Source organism: Phlebotomus argentipes, unplaced genomic scaffold (assembly GCF_947086385.1).
Source record: "Phlebotomus argentipes unplaced genomic scaffold, Phlebotomus argentipes genome assembly contig_15, whole genome shotgun sequence".
Lineage (NCBI taxonomy): Eukaryota > Metazoa > Arthropoda > Insecta > Diptera > Psychodidae > Phlebotomus > Phlebotomus argentipes.
Window position 1 is genome coordinate 13,002,705 of NW_026776181.1, and position 17,943 is coordinate 13,020,647.

The window sequence follows — 17,943 nt, forward strand, 5'->3', positions numbered from 1 at the left end:
GAGAAAAGGTAAATGAAGATGAAATAACTAAATAGAAAAAGGAAAAGGAAAATAAAAGAGAAGAAGAATAAAGATCAATAGGAACCATTTTGAGAAATAAATTTTTGATAAAGAAGAAAAAATGCGATTCACCAAAAGGATGAAAATACTTTAAAAATTTTTCTAAAATTATTTATTACTACTATATATTGATATTTTACTAAAAAAAAAACATACAGTGTAATAGCAATTTCTCTGAGAAAATCAATTTTTTCGTGAAGGAAAAGGAAATCAAAATTAATGAGTTTATTTAACACCAACACACACAGTTTAGTACACAAAATAATTAATTAATCAAGTTATTAATTACATTTAAAATTGAAGGAGGAATAAAACCTTTTTTACGTCTATGATGATGAAGAAATTGTTATTTGTATTTATAATTATAATAGAGATGATGCAGAACGAATGATAAATGATAAGGATTAATTATATATATGTATGTAATATATACATATATGTAAATGGATATAATTATATATTTATAAGATATTATGTTAAAACTAGTAGTTTAATAAATTCTTAAAAATTCTGAAAACTACCTGTGCCTTTCACTTCGTTTCATTCAAACCCCCCATTGTTGGTATCTGCCGTGGCGCGGCGCTTGAGTCGTGAAGGTGAAATTTGATTGAACTGTCAGTGTCAGAAGCACATGGCGATATTGTTTGCGTTGTGAGAAAATGAGCTTAAGTTTATTGTGATTTTTATCGAGAAATTTGTGTGAAAATGAAGAATAAACCACAGAAACACAAAGCGACAAACTCTTTCAAGGTTTTTATAGTGAAATTTCTACAATTTTGTTCGTTTGCTTAGAATTTACGCGGTCTCTTCTGCAGCATAAATCCTTCGGTGACCGGGTGGCTGAAATTGATGTCCGGAAAGCTATTCTGTACCATATTGACTACAGATATGATGAGGATTTAGATGAGAATGAGTCCTACTTTGCGGTTGCCGTTACCAAGTGGCGTGCCCTCAATCTCACTGATGAATATGAGGTGTTCCACAAGGGTGTCCGGGAGATTGTCACTCTTCCGCAGTTACTGCACAAGAAGGAGTTTGTCATCCGGCATTTGCTGGACTGTTTAGCCAAAGCTACTCACCTGTCTCTTCAACCTCTTCTAGAGTAAGTAATTGAATGCCTATGCAAGGAATTACTGGTGAATCTAATTGATTTTCTTTGCAGATTTGTGGCGATCTTGGCTAAAGAACTTCAAAATGACTTCTGTGAGGTTTTGCCAGAGTTTCTCTCTCAGCTACAGAAGCTTCTGCACAGCACTGATCCGGATGTGGTGGAATGGACGCTGGTCTGTTTGGCATATCTCTTCAAGCACCTCAAAAGGTATCTGAAGAAGGATATTGAGATTGTGCTGAATCTAATACTGCCGATTCTGGGAGAAGACACCGCGATCAAGCGACAGAGCACGAAGGAACACATTCAGAATTTTGCTATCGAGTGCTTTGCATACGTTGCTAGAGATATTCGGGACCGGGAGAAATGCATCAATGCTGTGGTCCAGTTTGTAAGACTTCACGAGGGAATAGAGGTGAGTTGCGGACGTTTATTGTTTCAAATGATCAGAGGAGTTGGAGGAGGACTTCACAGCTGTACCGAGGAATTCCTTACAGTCCTCTTGGATGCATTGTTCAATAGAAAGGAGGATCAGGAGATTATCTATGCGCTTCTGAGTGAAATGATCAATTGTTTCGACAAGAACATCACTGTAGACAGCACAGATGTCCTTTGGCGAACATTTATGAAGCAACTTCACAGAACCGCGGACCTACAAGGATCGTCAAAGAGTATAAGACTGTGCGTCGACCTTGTTACTAGTCTCACAAGAAAGCATAGCGATGTTTTCGTGAGGAATCCCCAAGAGCTGTACAAAATAGTGATGAATCTGATGGATAAGGATCACGAAGAGTTAATGTCAATGTCTGTGGCTGAATTTGCAGTGGTTCTCTTAACAGAATCAAATATCAAGTTACCTCTGCATGATGCCACTAACATAGCTAAAGATGCTCTCAGTACTGAATGGCTTGACGTCTACAAATATTTCGTGACTGCAATGTTAAATTCGTCTCAATTTGACTTCATAGTCTTTCCTGAAGTCATGAACACAATTCTGAAATTTTCGATGGATAAGAATAACTTTGTTGGCTTGGAAATCTTGGCACAAGTGGTACAAACCAAATTTCCTCTCTCAAAAGATGGATTGAAGTTGCATGAGTGGAAACCCTACACTTGTCGTCTGATTACATCTGAAAACGATCGGTCTCAACCTGAACAAATCAAAGACTTCATTATGGATACTTTTCCCTCCGAAAGTTTCTTCTTGGCTTTGATTTTCTGGCCACATTTCGTAAATGATGATGGAAAGTGCATAGAGAAGAAGCTTGTTGAGCATTTGAGAGGCATGGAGACAGATTTGATTAACAAAGAGACATTCAAGAAGTATTCTTTGATCATCAGAGTGCTGATTCATCTCAACAGTCACGAAATTGACCCACTTGACATCACTGGGAAAGTGATATCCTTCATTTTAAGCACACCTTGCGAAAACTACGAGGATAAATTGGATGCTTTGAGGCTTATTGATCTCTGTGTGACATCCGTGAAGTTGAGAGAAGGCTCAAAATTAACATTTAGCCTCTTCGAGAGACTTCACAAGCAACTTTCATCACTACTGTCCTCTCCAAGCCACCAGATTCGTCTCCTCGTGTCACACACTCTCGCTCAATTCAACAATTTGAAAGAATTCTCCGGCTCCAGTGAAGCTTTTCTCTTCGATGTGATTTTCTCCATCGAAAACACGTCATCTTCAATTCACACTTACCGCGGTCAACTGCTGTCGCTGCAGAAACTCTCTCACGGGACGCTGTACTTCAAGGAGGCCATTCAGCGCCATGAGATCCTCCAATGGGATGGCTTGAAGTACCTTTTGGGAGTTCTCTACATCAATTTCAAGCTCCTGTGGGAACCTGTAGTTGAATATATCACAACTTACGCCCTCAATTGTGATCGAAAGATCTTCTGGAGTGTCTATAAGGAGCAGCTGGACAGCATTGAAGGGAATCTGAGGCAGAGTATAAGCGAAAGCAAGGATTTTGTGGAGGAACTGATACCAATAGAGAAATCAGACGATTTTGGAAAGCTGGCAAATATTGTGAAGCCCGATTTCATCAACTATCGAATACTTCTCTGGAGGGCTCTTCCACTGTTTGGTGGTCTTGTGCAGGAGAAGAATCGAGATCTTGTGAATCACTTTTTGGAATTTTACGAGAAAGTCTACAAGATTTATGTTCTGGAGCACTCAAATAAGAAGATTGACATCAGAGTTCAGGAGGATATGATGGAAAGTGAAGAACTTCCAAGTGAAGAAGATGAAGGTGAGCAGGAAAATCCTGCAGCAGGGGAAGAGGAAGGTGACGATGAGAGATTGGATCCTCAGATAACGAAAGCTATTCACAAAGAGCTTATAACTTATCTGCAAGTTTTCTCAAAAGTGTCTAATCCAAAATCTCTCTTTAGAGAAAGTGAAATGCACGCAACTTACTTACAACTGCTGTCCAGTCGAAATGCTGATGTTCAGAGAATAGCTCTTGACTGTTTGTTCACGTACAAACCGAAGAATTTGGCAAGTTACAAGGAAATTTTGCAGAATTTCATCGATGAAAAGAAGTTCAGAGATGCATTGGGAAGCTTTGTTATTAATCAGGAACAGAAGGAGCAAGAAATGTCAATGGTAGCAGAGCATCGACCTCAAGTGATGGAATATCTGTTGAGAATCCTGCACGGGAAGATGTTCACGAGGCAGCAGCAAAAGGGAGCGCCTCAGGCACGGAAAATACTGATTATCCGATACCTGAGTGGTTGCACGACTGAGGAACTGAATAAGTTCCTGGATATGATTTTCGGTGAAAAAGTTTCCTCAACTATTGTGGAACTGAGCAGTGTAATGCATCCAAGACATCTTCAGGGCTCTCTGGCTGTACTCGATGTTATGATCAAAGAGTTTGGTGGAGTTAGAAAAGATGAGATCCTGAAGAGACTCTTGAAACTGCTCATGGATTTCTCAGCAATCGTCCAAGGAATTCTCTCTGCGGCTAATGGAAATGTCATTCGCTATCTGAATCTTCTGAAGAGTCTTAGAACTGAAGCTGCGAATATGTTGAGACAGTTCTTCAATCTCTTTGATGCCTATTCCTGGACGGAGGAGGAAATTGAATCAGTATTTGATATCTTTATTTGGCCACAATTACCTAAATTGACTACAGAATGTATTCACTCTCCGACGCCAATCTTGAGACTCTTCTTAACTTGGAGCACACATCCCAGGTATTTCACATTGCTGTCTAAGTCATCGGATGGAATTTGTCTGGACAATCCATTGAGGAATGTTTTCGATTTACTGGAAAAACCTAAGGTGAATCCCAAAGTGACGGATGCTATTTTGGAGATCATTTCTAATCTCCTGAGCCTCGATGGAGACGTTCTAATGCAACAGGAAGATATTCAAGTGTCTGAAATCATCGTTCGGCACTCTAAGATTCCGGAAGTTGCGGGACAAGAGAATATCTCTGTAGGACGAAGAATGATTCTGCCTCATATAGACGTTATCATCAGGCGTCTGCAAGTGAAAATGAGTGGACCGAGGAAAGGTAAAAGCCTGGGAAAGCGAGATTTGTCTATATTGAGCAAAATCACAGATCTCGTCACAGACAGAGAAAAGTGTGATATTTTGGTGGGACTTTTGCTTCCGATTCTGACGAAAAAGGCCAGCAAAATGATTCATGAATCCGCAATGACACAAATGATTGCCTCGCTGACGAACTTAGTGGATAAGACTGAGACTCCTGGACGCCATATTCGTACTTTGCTGCCACTCTTTGAGGAGATCTCATCTCAGGCCTGTCGAAAGCTCCTCTGCGATCTGATTGTGAAGATTTCCCAGCGATCTGGAGAGCAGAAGATTGCTGAACTAGTTGTGGAGTTCAATGCACTGAACAAGCGATGGATTGATCAACCTGACTATGACAGAAGACTTTTGGCGTTTCGGGTGATTGATGATCTCGTGGAGAAGGACAATATGGATGTGAATGTGGGACTTTTGGCGATTTTTCATTCATTCTTCTATCTCAAGCACGAAAAGGACTTGGCTATGAAGAGTTCCGCCAGTCACTGCTTGAAGAGCGTGAGTTTGGTGTTGGCCAAGAGATTTTCTGCTGATCTTCAGGAGAGAAAGTACATTTTTGATGTAGTTCTCTTACCTCTCATCAAGAGCTCTTTAGCTGGGAGTAATGAAAATCTGCGGACTGAATGTGTGAAAATCTTGGGAGACCTTTCGAGAGAACATCCGGAAGTTCACTACGTTTTTGGAGACTTGAATCCCTTGACAGATAAGCACGACAAGGAAGTCGATTTCTTTGAGAACATCGTACATCTTCAGTCTCATCGACAGGGAAAAGCTCTGGCGAGGTTCATCAAGCGCGCTGCTGAGATGAAAGATCCCAATCCAAAGACACTCTTAGATTTCCTTCTGCCCTTGGTTAGCGTTTATCTGGGCAGTGAGAAGCACACCGCTAAGAATGCTCTGGTGGATTCTGCAGCTGAAGCTGTGTCTGTGATCTGCAGTAAACTTCCATTCCTTCCATATCAGACAATCTTGAGACTGTACATCCGGAAGTTGAGAACCAACTTGGAGTTCCAGAAGCAAATGGTGAAGGTGGTGATTGCCATCATCGATGCCTTTCATTTTGACTTTTCTGCTGATATGAAGACACCAGGAACTGTTGAGGAAGATGAAGACTCTGATGACGAGGAGGATAAGGATCTGGAGGAGGTGAAGAAAGACAACAGGGAAATTCTGAGGAAGAAGAGCAACACGAGTCCAGAGTATAATCTTATGGTGGGCCTGATTACTAGTCTAATTGGGGCGATTTCGGAGCTCAGCACTAAAGAAGCCACTCACAAGTTGACAAAGGCACAAAATGCTGCCCAGAAAGAGGAGGAGGACATCCTCAGAGTGCCAATCGCCGTGGCCACTGTTCAGTTGCTACACAAAGTCTCCAAGGAATTGCTGGATATTCATTTGCCGAAGATCTTCATGAAATTGTGCACATTCCTGAAATCTCGCCTAAAGTCTGTAAGAATCGTGACAAGAGATATGCTGAGAAGAATTATGCTAATTCTGGGACCGGGATATCTGTCGACATTGCTGGATTTGCTCACGAGTCTCTTTACCAGAGGATATCAAGTGCACGTTCTTGTTGTGACGCTGCATAATATTCTGAATGCACTCAAAGGGAACTTTAGAGCAGGTGATATCGATGCGAATCTGCAAGGATTACTGAAAGTGTGCCTGGAAAATATCTTCGGGGAGTCTGCTGAGGAGAGAGAAGTGGAGAAGATTGCTTCCAAGACTCCAGAAGCGAAATTTAGCAACAAAAGCTTACTAATCCTCCACATTTTGTCCGTGAATATAAGTGAGAAGTGTCTTCTGGATTTGCTGATGCCCTTCAAGGATCATCTCTCTCGCAGCCAATCGAAGAAGGTGGTGAACAAAGTGCAGGATTGCCTGTCGAAGATTGTCATTGGATTGGGAGAGAACAAGAGGATCCCCACAGATTCTCTGCTCATGTTCACTTTTGGAATCGTGACGGAGAGCATTGACACGTTGAAGATGAAGGTAGCGAAGAAGCAATTAACGGAGACTGATCGTGAGCTGTTGAAGAGGAAAGCTGCAGACATTTACCTCATTGCAGATGAGAAGAGTGTTTCCCGAAGGAAAGTGGTGAAGACGAATATCCAGACAAATACGTACGTGTTGACTGAATTCGGCCTGAATCTTCTGCACACAATCCTGAAAAGTGGGAGAGCGGATGATAGTCACTTTGAGGGTTTTCTCAATCCTCTGGTGAAGATCTTCAAGGAAACTCTGGGTGGAGTTCATGTGAGACTCTCAACACTTACTCTCAAGTGTTTGACTGTTGTGTGGACCCGCCAATTAATGCTGGCAGTGATGAAAGGGCAGACAATTGATGAATTCATAAGCACAATTATGGAGATTTTGAAGAGATACTCCAGCTCAGAATTGACTAACAATGATGAGAATTTCCATCTCGTGAAGAACGCCTTTAAAGCTATCATGGCTCTGCTGCGCTTCGTGGAGGGATTTACAGTCAGTGAGGATCAACTACGGGAGATTCTTCTACACGTTGATCGCGATCTGCACTCTCGCCAGGCCATTGCTTTCCCTCTGCTGAGGGCGATTGTGGCTAAGAAGCTTTATGTGACAGAGATCGATAAGATCATAGGATTTGTCGCGGATCTTTGCATCACTTCTGAGAGCGACAGTGTCAGGTATGATTTTCCAAATGCATTTGATTTCTCAGTCAATCCTAATTTTAGATTTTTCGTTCCAGAGAGGAAGCCAGACAGATATTTGTGACTTATTTGCTTGATTATCCGATGGATGTGAAGAAATTCAAGCAACATTTAATGTTCATCCTCTCTCAATTGGCATACACAGAGTCCACGGGACGATCGTCTGCAGTGAAACTGATTCAGAACCTCATGAAGAAACTGACGAAGGTTTGAATGGAAAGTTTTGTGGCTGCAATTCAGAGCTTAATTATTATGCTGTTTTCTTTTCAGAATACTCTGAAGAGTAATTGTGGCGTTATATTTCTGTCGTTGGGAGCTAGATTCGTCGAAGATGAACTACCTGAAATCCGCGAAGAAATTGCCAAGTGCTTGGAGAGCATCTTGCGTCGTCTCGACGATGAGGCACGCCGAGAATTGTGGGAAATTGTCTTGTCTCTCTTCAAAGACAAGAAGAATGCTCATATGGAAATGGGAGCGATTCTCGTTGTGAGATTCATGCTGGCAGAAGGCGATGCATTTCGGAAACGTTTGGATAATCTTCTTCCCATAATGATAGACAGACTGTCTGGCCAAGAGGGTGACAATCTTCCGGGAAAGTTCGTGAGGGCGAATGTGGAGGATGTTGAGCTGGAAAGTGATGAATCAATAGCGAAGGCTCATGACCATAAATTGATACAGATCCTTATAGCGTTGGGGCGGATTTTTGAGAAGTTTCCAGAAATTCTGAGAGAGGAGAAATTTAACTCAGTAATTGATGGTTTGGCATTCAAATGTCAAGGATTTCTGGGTTATGAACATTCCTGGGTGCGATTGTTCTCAGCCAGAATTCTAACTGCTATTCTCAATGAAATGGACATGGATTTGTTGGCCAAGAGGTTTGATGATCCGGATGAGGACACTGAACTGCCCAGAGAGTTTCTCTACAGAAATCCTGCGAATCAAATTCGATCCCTGATGCTGGATCTCTGTGCTCAATTGCAGCCTGAGCATATTCAGGAGAACATGGCTCAGGAGATTATGAAGATCGCTTTGAATTTGGCCAAAATCATTCGACCAGTTCCCATTGTGAAGAAGGAAAAAGACGCTGATGATGACGAGTTGAAGCCTGACAAGCGAATTAATTTACTATGGATGGTTAGACGACTTCGATATGCTGCCAATGGGGAAGTCACTCAAACTCCTCATTCAACTGTTCTTGTAAGATTTCACAGGAATTTCAATGATTTAGAATATAGCAATAATTTTTGACGACTTTTCATTCTAGCGTACAAACATCTTCAATTGGATTCAAGGAGTTGTTCACATTGTGGACTACTCAACTCTGAGGCTTCTTACCAGGAGTCTTCTGACACCACTTATCCGGGAAATGTCTACTGAGATGAATAATCATGATCCCACACTTGGACAGTTGGCGGGAAAAATCGCGGAGAAGATCAAGAAGAAGTTGAACTGCGCGGATGAGTTCACGAGTTTAGTGAGTGAAATACAACTGAAGCAAATGCAGAAGCGTGCTGAAAGAAAGAAAGTTATAGCGCTGGATAAGGTGGTAAATCCAGCGAAGGCGGCCAAGAGAAAGTCCAGTCAGAAGGAGAGGAAGAAGGTGGCCAAGAAGCGGAAAATGGACGTAATCAAGGGAAAAGTGGCGCCGAAAAAGCGATCATTGCCGACAGACGGCACAAAGCCTACAAAGAAGCGGAAGAAGGTGAAATAAAAACGATATGTTACTGTTTTTGGTGAAATATAAAAATGGTAATTGAAATAGTAATTAAAGGATTTTGAAGAAAATTTGAGTCTGTAACGCAAACTTTTAAGTATCAAAGGGTTTTAATTGCTCTAGTCCTTGCAAGTCGCCACGGAATATTTTCAGGGGAATATTTAATGCAAAAATCTTGTTGCACGACTTCATGGAGAGAAGTCATGGTTTTTATGAGAAGATTTCAGCACACGATTGAGCCAATTCCTGACTTCTTAATGGTCGTCACATGCGAGGCGAGTTTAACTGTTCACATAAGGAATTCTCATTAATGGCAACACACTTGTTGGAGTTGTATTGTTTGCTCAACAGTGAACTAAATATTTAATCTTTGTGGTTTTTGCAATCACAATGGGGAATTTTATGTTTACTTAAGTGGGTTATAGGAATGCGATGTGATTGACTTTGAAATGGAACACTCTCTGTGCGTCTGGAGATTTTGTGTTGGAAAATGTGGCGGTTTCACGACAAAATTCCTTTCTACTTGTCCACATGGAAGCCTCGGTCCCTTACCAATGCTTTCAGCACCCAAGGGAGTGAGTTAGAGTGGGAGGAAAGGGTGGTTCTGTGGGGGAGAAAGTGGGCGCCAACAATCAATTCACAATCACTGCCAATTAATCAGACAAAGTGGAAAGCAATATGTGAGTCAATTGAGTGGCTTTTCCTAACCCACAATCCCTCACATGGCGCGTCTGGGTGGCTGAGTGGGTGGTGGAAAAGGTGAAAATACGCTGTGGAAGCACGCAACGGAGATTTTCAATGCTAAACGCATTTTCTGTGGGTGGAAGAAATCACTCCCGTGAAGTGAGAGTGGGTCGGAATTGGCGCCATGTGAATTTGTGAAAAGTTCCTCGAGCTCCCCTCATTTTTGGGGCGGTGAATATCAATGCTTTTTCGGCAGTTGGGGGGCTGTCAATGGGTTCGGAGGATTAACAAGACTGCCGCTGCTGACAGGGTTGACATCCTCGCAAGACCTTCTTGAGACTTGGTCGGTCTGTGGGTGGCCAATTTTCACCCTATCTGCACAGTGTGTCTGGTCGGAGGCACGCAAGTTTGCCGCAGAATTCCAAGAAAATCCCCAACGAGAGGGAAAACTTTGAAGAATGAGAGAGAGAGAGAGATTCCGGGAAGTTGCCTGAAAAGTTCGTCTTGTTTGGGTCAAGTCTTGTGACTCTATCAAAGTCAGGCTCATGTCGCTCATTTCGCTCCACATAAATACGATTTGATAGTGTTAAATTGAAAATCGATTTGTATTGTTTAGATTGAGTGCGCCATTGAGGGTGGGAAGTTGAAGAAATCCATGAGATTTAATCACACTATTGAAAAAGTTTTCCCTTTCTTCCACGGTATTTGCTTTTCACAATCTCCCAGCGACAGTTTGTGTATTTTCTTGCGCTGTGAAAGCATCACAATGTCGAGTGAGACAAGTCACTGTGAGGGCGAATGATAACGATATTCCGTAATAAAAGTTGAGTGAAAAGTCCGCTCTGAAGTGGATTTCTATATTCTGAAAATTGCTCTTGCAAAATTTTCCTGTGGAGAAACTTCTAATGAACTCCCATTTTGATGAGGTCTAAAATGATAATATTTGTTTTCTGATTTCTGCATGTTGCTTTCCAAAAGTTGTGTGAAGAGACATAAAAACATAATTTATGTCGAAGCATTTATGATGTGAATTGAAACTATTGAATAGTTTCTCTTTCTTTTTATTTTCAAAATGATTCATAAAAGACGCGTTGAATTCTATTTAAGGACGTGTCACAAGCATTTTCAGCACTTTCGTGCAGAAATCGCAAAAGCTATTCAATTTTAACATTTCAGGTGTGACACAAAAACTTCCTTGTGAATGTTTAAACCTCTTTCTCTCAGCTGCACATCAGCAAATACTGCGACTCTGATTTGACTGAAATTAGAGCAGAAGCGCAGATAAAATATTCCATTAAGAAATAGACGATTCAAATAATCTGAGATGCCGAATCGACTCCGCTTCGTTTGACTCTCGATTCTTTTCACTATATCGCTCAAGAGACCCCATTTCGAAATTCAATCAATTCATAGTTTCATCGACTAATTTATTCCTCCGTGTCGGATTTTCATTTATCTCACCGCCGTTTATACATTTCACTTCCCTCGATATAATTACACTTCTTCTTGCTCGCTCAATTTAATCATCAGACATTCATCCATTCTCACCGCGTTTTTTTCTTTCTTTCTTTCTTGGAAAAGCTCTGGAAAAAACGCTGTATGGGGAGAAATGTGGAAAAATGGTTGTATTTAAATTCATAATTTTTATGCAAATTTTCACACCATCCAAGCGGCGGGGCGCCCATAAACATCCTCGCAAAGAGGGGGCCTTTCGGGGTAACACCTTTTTGAGGTTTCAGGAAATAAATTTGAGAATAAATACTGCAAATTTGCGTCTTATCCTTAGCTGTGCATCGGAATTTGAAGCGGAATTTCCATTTGAGATCTAATGATAGCGAGAAGAGGTTGATAGCATCATAAATTCTATTCTTTTGCTGGCAAGCAAAACGAAAAAAATGCAAGTTTTGTATGCTATTCATTTATTTTAATTAATAAAAAGCGTTAGATGCTTAATGACCAACTTTTAATTTAGGATTCACTCATTTCTTTTTAAACATTCCATGAGGATGATTAACCACTCAGTCAGATTTTCACGTGTTGCAAAATTTCACTCTCAACGAGAATGATGGCTTTTTTGTTCGCCTCGCGTGAAAAGTGAAATGCTCCACAATGCGAATGTGGGTGGAAATCTCATGACTGCGAAGCGGCAAATGAGCAGACAGGGGGAAAATGCCCTGAAATAATTCATTTTCACCACCATAATTGCATATTTGTGTGCGTACGGCCCTGATTTATACATTCTGCAGTGATTCACAATACGTATTAAGTGCTGTTCTAAATCACAGGATGATAGAGGATGTCTGATGGATTAAATTTTCGGAATCTCTGCTGGATTTTCCTCACTAATGGAATTTATTCTTGTGAATATTCTACATTCATTATCGCGCTTTTTTGCCTGCCTTCTCTTCCTTCATTGCGGAGGTGATTTCCCTACGAAGAATGGTCGAAACCTCTAATTGAGACTTCAATCGGAATGATTTTTCGTGAGCCCAATGGACGATTGAGTGACGTGGCTCAGCGTGAGGGTTGGCTGTTACTGAGAAGTGGAGATTTTCGTGGCGAGACTTGTGTGTATGTTTCCCCAGTGATTTTTCTGCGCATCTTCGGCAACCCCACCAGGAAAATCCCCACCACACTACCACCTCTCTCTCTCAACACCACAGGAAGTCAACGAGAGCGGAGTTGCAAAGTTGAATCCCACACGGCTCACTTTCTAATGCATTTCTAATGGCGCTCCTTTGATTTTAGGGTACATGCAGAAGTCGACTCATCTCGGTAATTATTAACCATCACCCATAAGCCACGAATATCGAAGAGAAAAGTGATGCCGAACAGGGACTCTCATGTGAAATATTACTATGGCAAAAAGCACGACAAAGCTCTTAATTCCTCCGCTTTCTCCCCATGCACAGATTTCCTCTCGCACACTTTGAGGGGCGATTTCCACATGGTTCAATGATTCCTAATCTCACGATGCACTCCAGGTACAACTCTGTCACGGCTAATTGGCTTCACTGCCTCTCACTTCGCCTAATTTGCCCGTTTCGCCTCATGATCTGACCAACTTTGCTGAGGGTGGAAATTCCATGAAATTCTTCTACTCTTCCAGACAACGTCTAATTAGCAACTCAATTTTAAGTGTCCCCAGACTCTCTGAACACGAGACAGAAGTTAATTTTACCTGAGATGAGAGTCTTGTCGGGTTGTTTCCTGAAGCGCCAAATGCAAATTTATAGTTATCTGTTTGCGTAATTAATCCAGATGAACCCGAGTCAATGAAATCGTTTTGGATTGTCGTCTGAGAACGTTTCTCAGAAATTACGACTGACACACTCGAGAACGATTGTGACATATGTATTTGTTTAAAATTTGCTTGTTTCATATATTTTTTCACTGTTTCCTGAAGTGCTTCCTTTGTTCTATAATAAAACCTGTAGAGAAATTTCTTTGCGAAAAGTTACGCTAACGAGATGTAATTAGGAGGAAATGCTGAAAAAGATCAGTGTAACTTCCTTCAAAGCTTTTGTACAAATACAAGGGCAAAGAAGTGTCGCAGAAGGCAAAGAATTGCGCACTACGAAATAAAGGAATTTATAGTGAGAATGAAGAAAAATTGTTGATCAATGTCATATAAATTGTTTGAAACTGCATGTTTGTAAATTGAGAGAGCATAACTTTGGTAATTTCTTCGGCAAATATTGTAATGTTCAGTCTGCGAGTGCAGATGGGTTCAAGGGGTGGGAAATTACCACACAGAGTGGAGGCTGAAGTGCAGAAGAGCAGAGAACAAAGGGTAAAATTCTCAACTGCTACGAGAGAATATGGCAGATCTTATTTGTTCGTCTTTTGCATTCCTTACTTAATGAAGTGAAATTTTTAGTGAATTTAAAGTGAGTTTAATTGAGAGCGCTCAAAGTTATTTTTCTAATGAAGTTTCTCTTGAAGTTCGGCGCGATTGAATGTTATCATGAAAAGTTTCGAATGAAAAGAAAACAACTATGGAACTAAATAATATATTCTTTTATTGCGAAGAACTAAAGAAATTGCACATTGTTTACAAAGAGCGAAGATAATTGTGAAAATAGAGAAATTATAAATGATTATTCACTATTCACACATTTCTGAAATGATAAATTCTTGGATATTTTATAAATTGTTCTTTTTGATGTCCTTTTGCACTTTGAGTTGAATAATTAAGTTCTCACTTTGATTTTTCTCTCCTTGAGGCATTACTTGTGCTTTTTTCCCCCCTTCTTCATCGCAAAGCAAACAACAAAAGGAGGAAACACAAATTCACACGTTTGAGAACGGAGAAGAGGGTGGAAAACTTGTCAGTTGCTGTGTCACATGGCATTGTGTGCAAAGTTTGATCTCACTCACAGTTGAGAAACTTTTCCTCCCCTTTCGCCTGTTTGTGATTCTTCTGTCTTTTGCCGCCTCGTCTTTCTTTTCCCTGTCTGTTATGCTGTTTGGCCAACTTTTCACTGGGTGACTCTCTCTGTCTCCTCAACCACCCTTCCGGTGATACCGCGACGACTTGCTAGGCAAATGAAGTGGCTTTTCTGCTCTCATCCCCCGAGATGTACTTTTCACGCCCTGTCCACTCACTTGGACGTCCGCTCTTTTTCGACCAAGAAGCACCCAATTTCTCACTCGACAGAGTGATATGCACTCAGCAGAGTGATCTTCGGGAAAGGATTTCCCTTTTCATGGCATTTTTCCGCTTTGGCGAAACATTATTTTGGCACAATCAAATTTGACACAAACAGCGGAAGCAAACAACGAGCGAAGCCTCTCGAAACTCCTCCAGGAAGAGACTCTCGAGTATCGAATCCATGAAAAATCATACGAAAGTTCCAGAGAAAGGGGCGGAAAATTGATGATTGTGGAATCTTATTGAGCTAAACTGAATTACAGCTGAAGCATTTATCGTCACTTTCGAGTTAAATATGCTTTCCGTTGTTGTAATGATTGGACATCGCATTTCTTGGTGATTATCCGCCCTCGTCGGTCAACACACTACAGCATTTTCTGCTTCAGGCTCTTGTCTGCATCTCTTTTGTGAGGTGTATTTATTCTTGTGCTAGACAGAGTGTTTGGTTCTCGGCACTTTCCTCAGGATTATCGGTGAGATTTTTCCTCTGAGAGGCCGTTTTTCCGAGGCTAGTCATATCTTAAAGCTGAGTACTTTGGTTTACAGGTTTTGCATTCTCCACCGAGTGGCATGACTAACCCTTTGGCCGAGGTGAAAATGATTGCAATAAGGCGATAGAGTGAAAAGTCCGGACAAGGTGAGCAAAAGACGCGCGCGAAAGAGGTGAAAAATGGCAGTTCGCCGTCCGCCCAACGGAGGCAAAAGCAATTTCCACTCTCGATTGATTCATTACCATCCCCCTGGGATGTGTTACGTGTTAAATAAGCGGAAGTGGGATGATCCCGCTCGTGTAGCCGTGAGGAGGAATTGAAAATCTCTGCTTGCGTGCAGGAGCCGGCGTGCAAGGCGTCGTGATTAGTTTCTGGCTACCGCGGCTAATCGACTGATCCCATCGGGTGATTCCGCCCACACAGCCAGAGGAAATTTGTGGGAGACAGACCTAAATACTCCCGTGAATACGTCCCATTACTCTTTGGGCTCCTCGTTCTCCAACGAGAAGTGGAGAGCTTTCAGATGAATTGCTCACCCAGGCATTAGACAGTATTGCTGGCCAAGAAAAAAATCAAACTATTCGATTGATGCGACGTTAACCCAGGAATTTCTCCGAAAGAATTTAACAACAGACCAAAGAGGAAAATGGGACAGCACTCTTGAGAAGAGGTTCTCATAAAAAGGAGTTTATTAAAATTTCACTTGCTCGCTCTCTGGAAGACGCTAAACCATATACGAATATGCCATCAATCTATTAGAGAAACTTGCCCCGCAACTAGAGTCAAGGAAGAGTGCGGCGGTTGGAGAAAGAGAAGGAAACTTTTCCCCGGTCCGAGGAGAAATTTCCATATATGCAAAAGCATTTTCGAGTGTAAAGTGCACCAATAAATTCCATTTGGGTGAATAAACGTGAAGTAGAATGCTATTCTTTCTTCAGTGAGCATACCTTAAAATGCTATCACGTAATTTTGAGATCAGCCTCTGAGGGTCGGTTTTTGCATTTAGTGGCTTTCGTTTGTCAATGTGATTGCTCTAGGAGTGAGTCTGCGTGAGTTCTCTTGAGCTGCACACAAAAGCACCATTGTTGGGACGGGTTTTGAGATGGAAATTGCCCATGCAATTGGGCTTTTCGAGGCCCACGCAAACTGCACTCGGGCCAAAAGCCACTGAACGCCGAATATTGCGAGGAAATCAACTGGAAAGCCACCAACATGCAGTCATGAGACTCACTCATGAATATCTCAGCGAAATTATTTGTGAAAATTCACTCTTCAGCCCCGCATTGGCAATTCTCTCTTGCAGTCTTTTTGAATTGTTGATGCTGAAGAAATTGATTTTCAGTGTGATTTCCATGTCACGATGGAGTGAAAAGTCTTAGCCAAAGAAAAAAGATACAAGATCAAGAATTCTGGCTCACTTTAGGGTTCGATCGGAAAAATCTATAATCTTAGAGGAGAATTTTGAATATTTCGGCCATGAATTAGGAAAAAACACTAAAAATTCTAATTGATTTCAGACAACTGCAATTGTAAGCTTTTGGAAACATGCATTGTCAGCTGTTCAGACATTGCGTGATCCATGATTATGTGAAAGTATTTGTACGGTTTAATGCTGAATTTGTTCAATATCATTGTCGAATTTCGACAGGAAATCCTTTCCACATTAAATTAAGCAACTACATAGCATACATCGCACTTTCTTCTCAGCAAAATTATAAATATGTGAAAGCATTTTTGTGTTGACTTTGTATATTCCAAAATTGAATTTCATCCCAGTGGAATTTTGCAAATAGTGTAAAATTTGTGCTGAAATTGCGAAAAAGTCACCACCACGCTCATTTTCATGTAAATCAATTGCCATGATTCAGATCTTCTCCGAAAATTAATCGGATAATTGATAGACTCGGAGAATAAAATGAGTCACATTGTATACCAATTATTTCCTTGTTGCCGCTTTTCCCTGTGTAGAAAGTTTGAAATTAGACCTTGCGATAGAATTTAAAAGAGTGTTTGAAAATACAAAGAACATTTAGTGAAAGAGGACATTTGATGCTAAGAATTGCTGTGTTTTTGTGCCAAAACATGGGACTTCTTTTTCGAAAGAGTCTTCTCATCTTCTAAATTGCAATTTAATTTAATTCTTTCTGCTCAACAGAGAATATTTTGCGGTGGACAGTCAAAACGGACTTTAACGTACACTTTGAAAACGGGAAGAAATTTCACTCCCACAGTGCGAGAAAGCGCATATTGAAGTTGAGAGGTGCTTTTTTCGTGACTTAAACGCTCAGAGAAATCCACTTGTGTGCTCCATCTGCGTCTTGAGGTAAGAGGGTAGCTTTTTGGGGGGCTCTTGCTGAGATATGATGTGCGAGGGTGGCACACAAACCAACCGCCAACGAAGAAAGTGTGCTGCAAAGATGAAATTTTCGATGCTCACACAACTCTATGCCCGAGTTTGGCGAAAGAAAGGGCGAGACACTGACATGAGCTTTCTCGTGTGGGGTGGGCTTTGTGTGAGGAGGAGAGGGAGAGATTTGTGCGATCAAAATGTCATGTTGAAAGTCACATAAGGAGTGACTTGAAGTGACAAATATCTCCCAATGGTTTACCGCCTCCCCACGAAAGTGGAAAGAGCCAAGGAATTGCTCCCCATGTCATCTCTCGCATGAGTTTTTTTTCCTCCCCATCCGGATGAGTTTTCGATTGGAGAGGAAAATGTGCAATTGTCTCCAACATTTCCATTACATCATATTACATGTAATTGAGACAGTGTACAGTATGGAGCGACGGGGAGGACGGGCGGAGATGAGAAAGCTGGGAAAATTGACGGAATCAGCAAAAATCCACGTGAATAATAAATCGAAATGGGGAAGCTATTGGAATTAAATGGCAACGAGGAAAAATGGGGAAATCCAGAGAGGACAAGGGGGACAAAAAATGCGATCCAAGACTTCCATTTCATTTATTACATTCGCTC

At 41.3% G+C, this 17,943-nt stretch overlaps 1 protein-coding gene across 1 annotated transcript; it reads left to right on the plus strand.

Annotated features, from left to right (window-relative positions):
* The first annotated feature begins 7 nt into the window (after positions 1-7).
* LOC132262933 (small subunit processome component 20 homolog) lies at positions 8-9,208 on the plus strand. Its single transcript, XM_059762428.1, has 6 exons — positions 8-810; positions 876-1,162; positions 1,223-7,399; positions 7,462-7,630; positions 7,694-8,620; positions 8,688-9,208. Exons 1-6 carry the CDS (start codon positions 766-768, stop codon positions 9,132-9,134), a joined length of 8,052 nt encoding a protein of 2,683 aa, XP_059618411.1. The 5' UTR covers positions 8-765; the 3' UTR covers positions 9,135-9,208.
* The last annotated feature ends 8,735 nt before the right edge of the window (positions 9,209-17,943 follow it).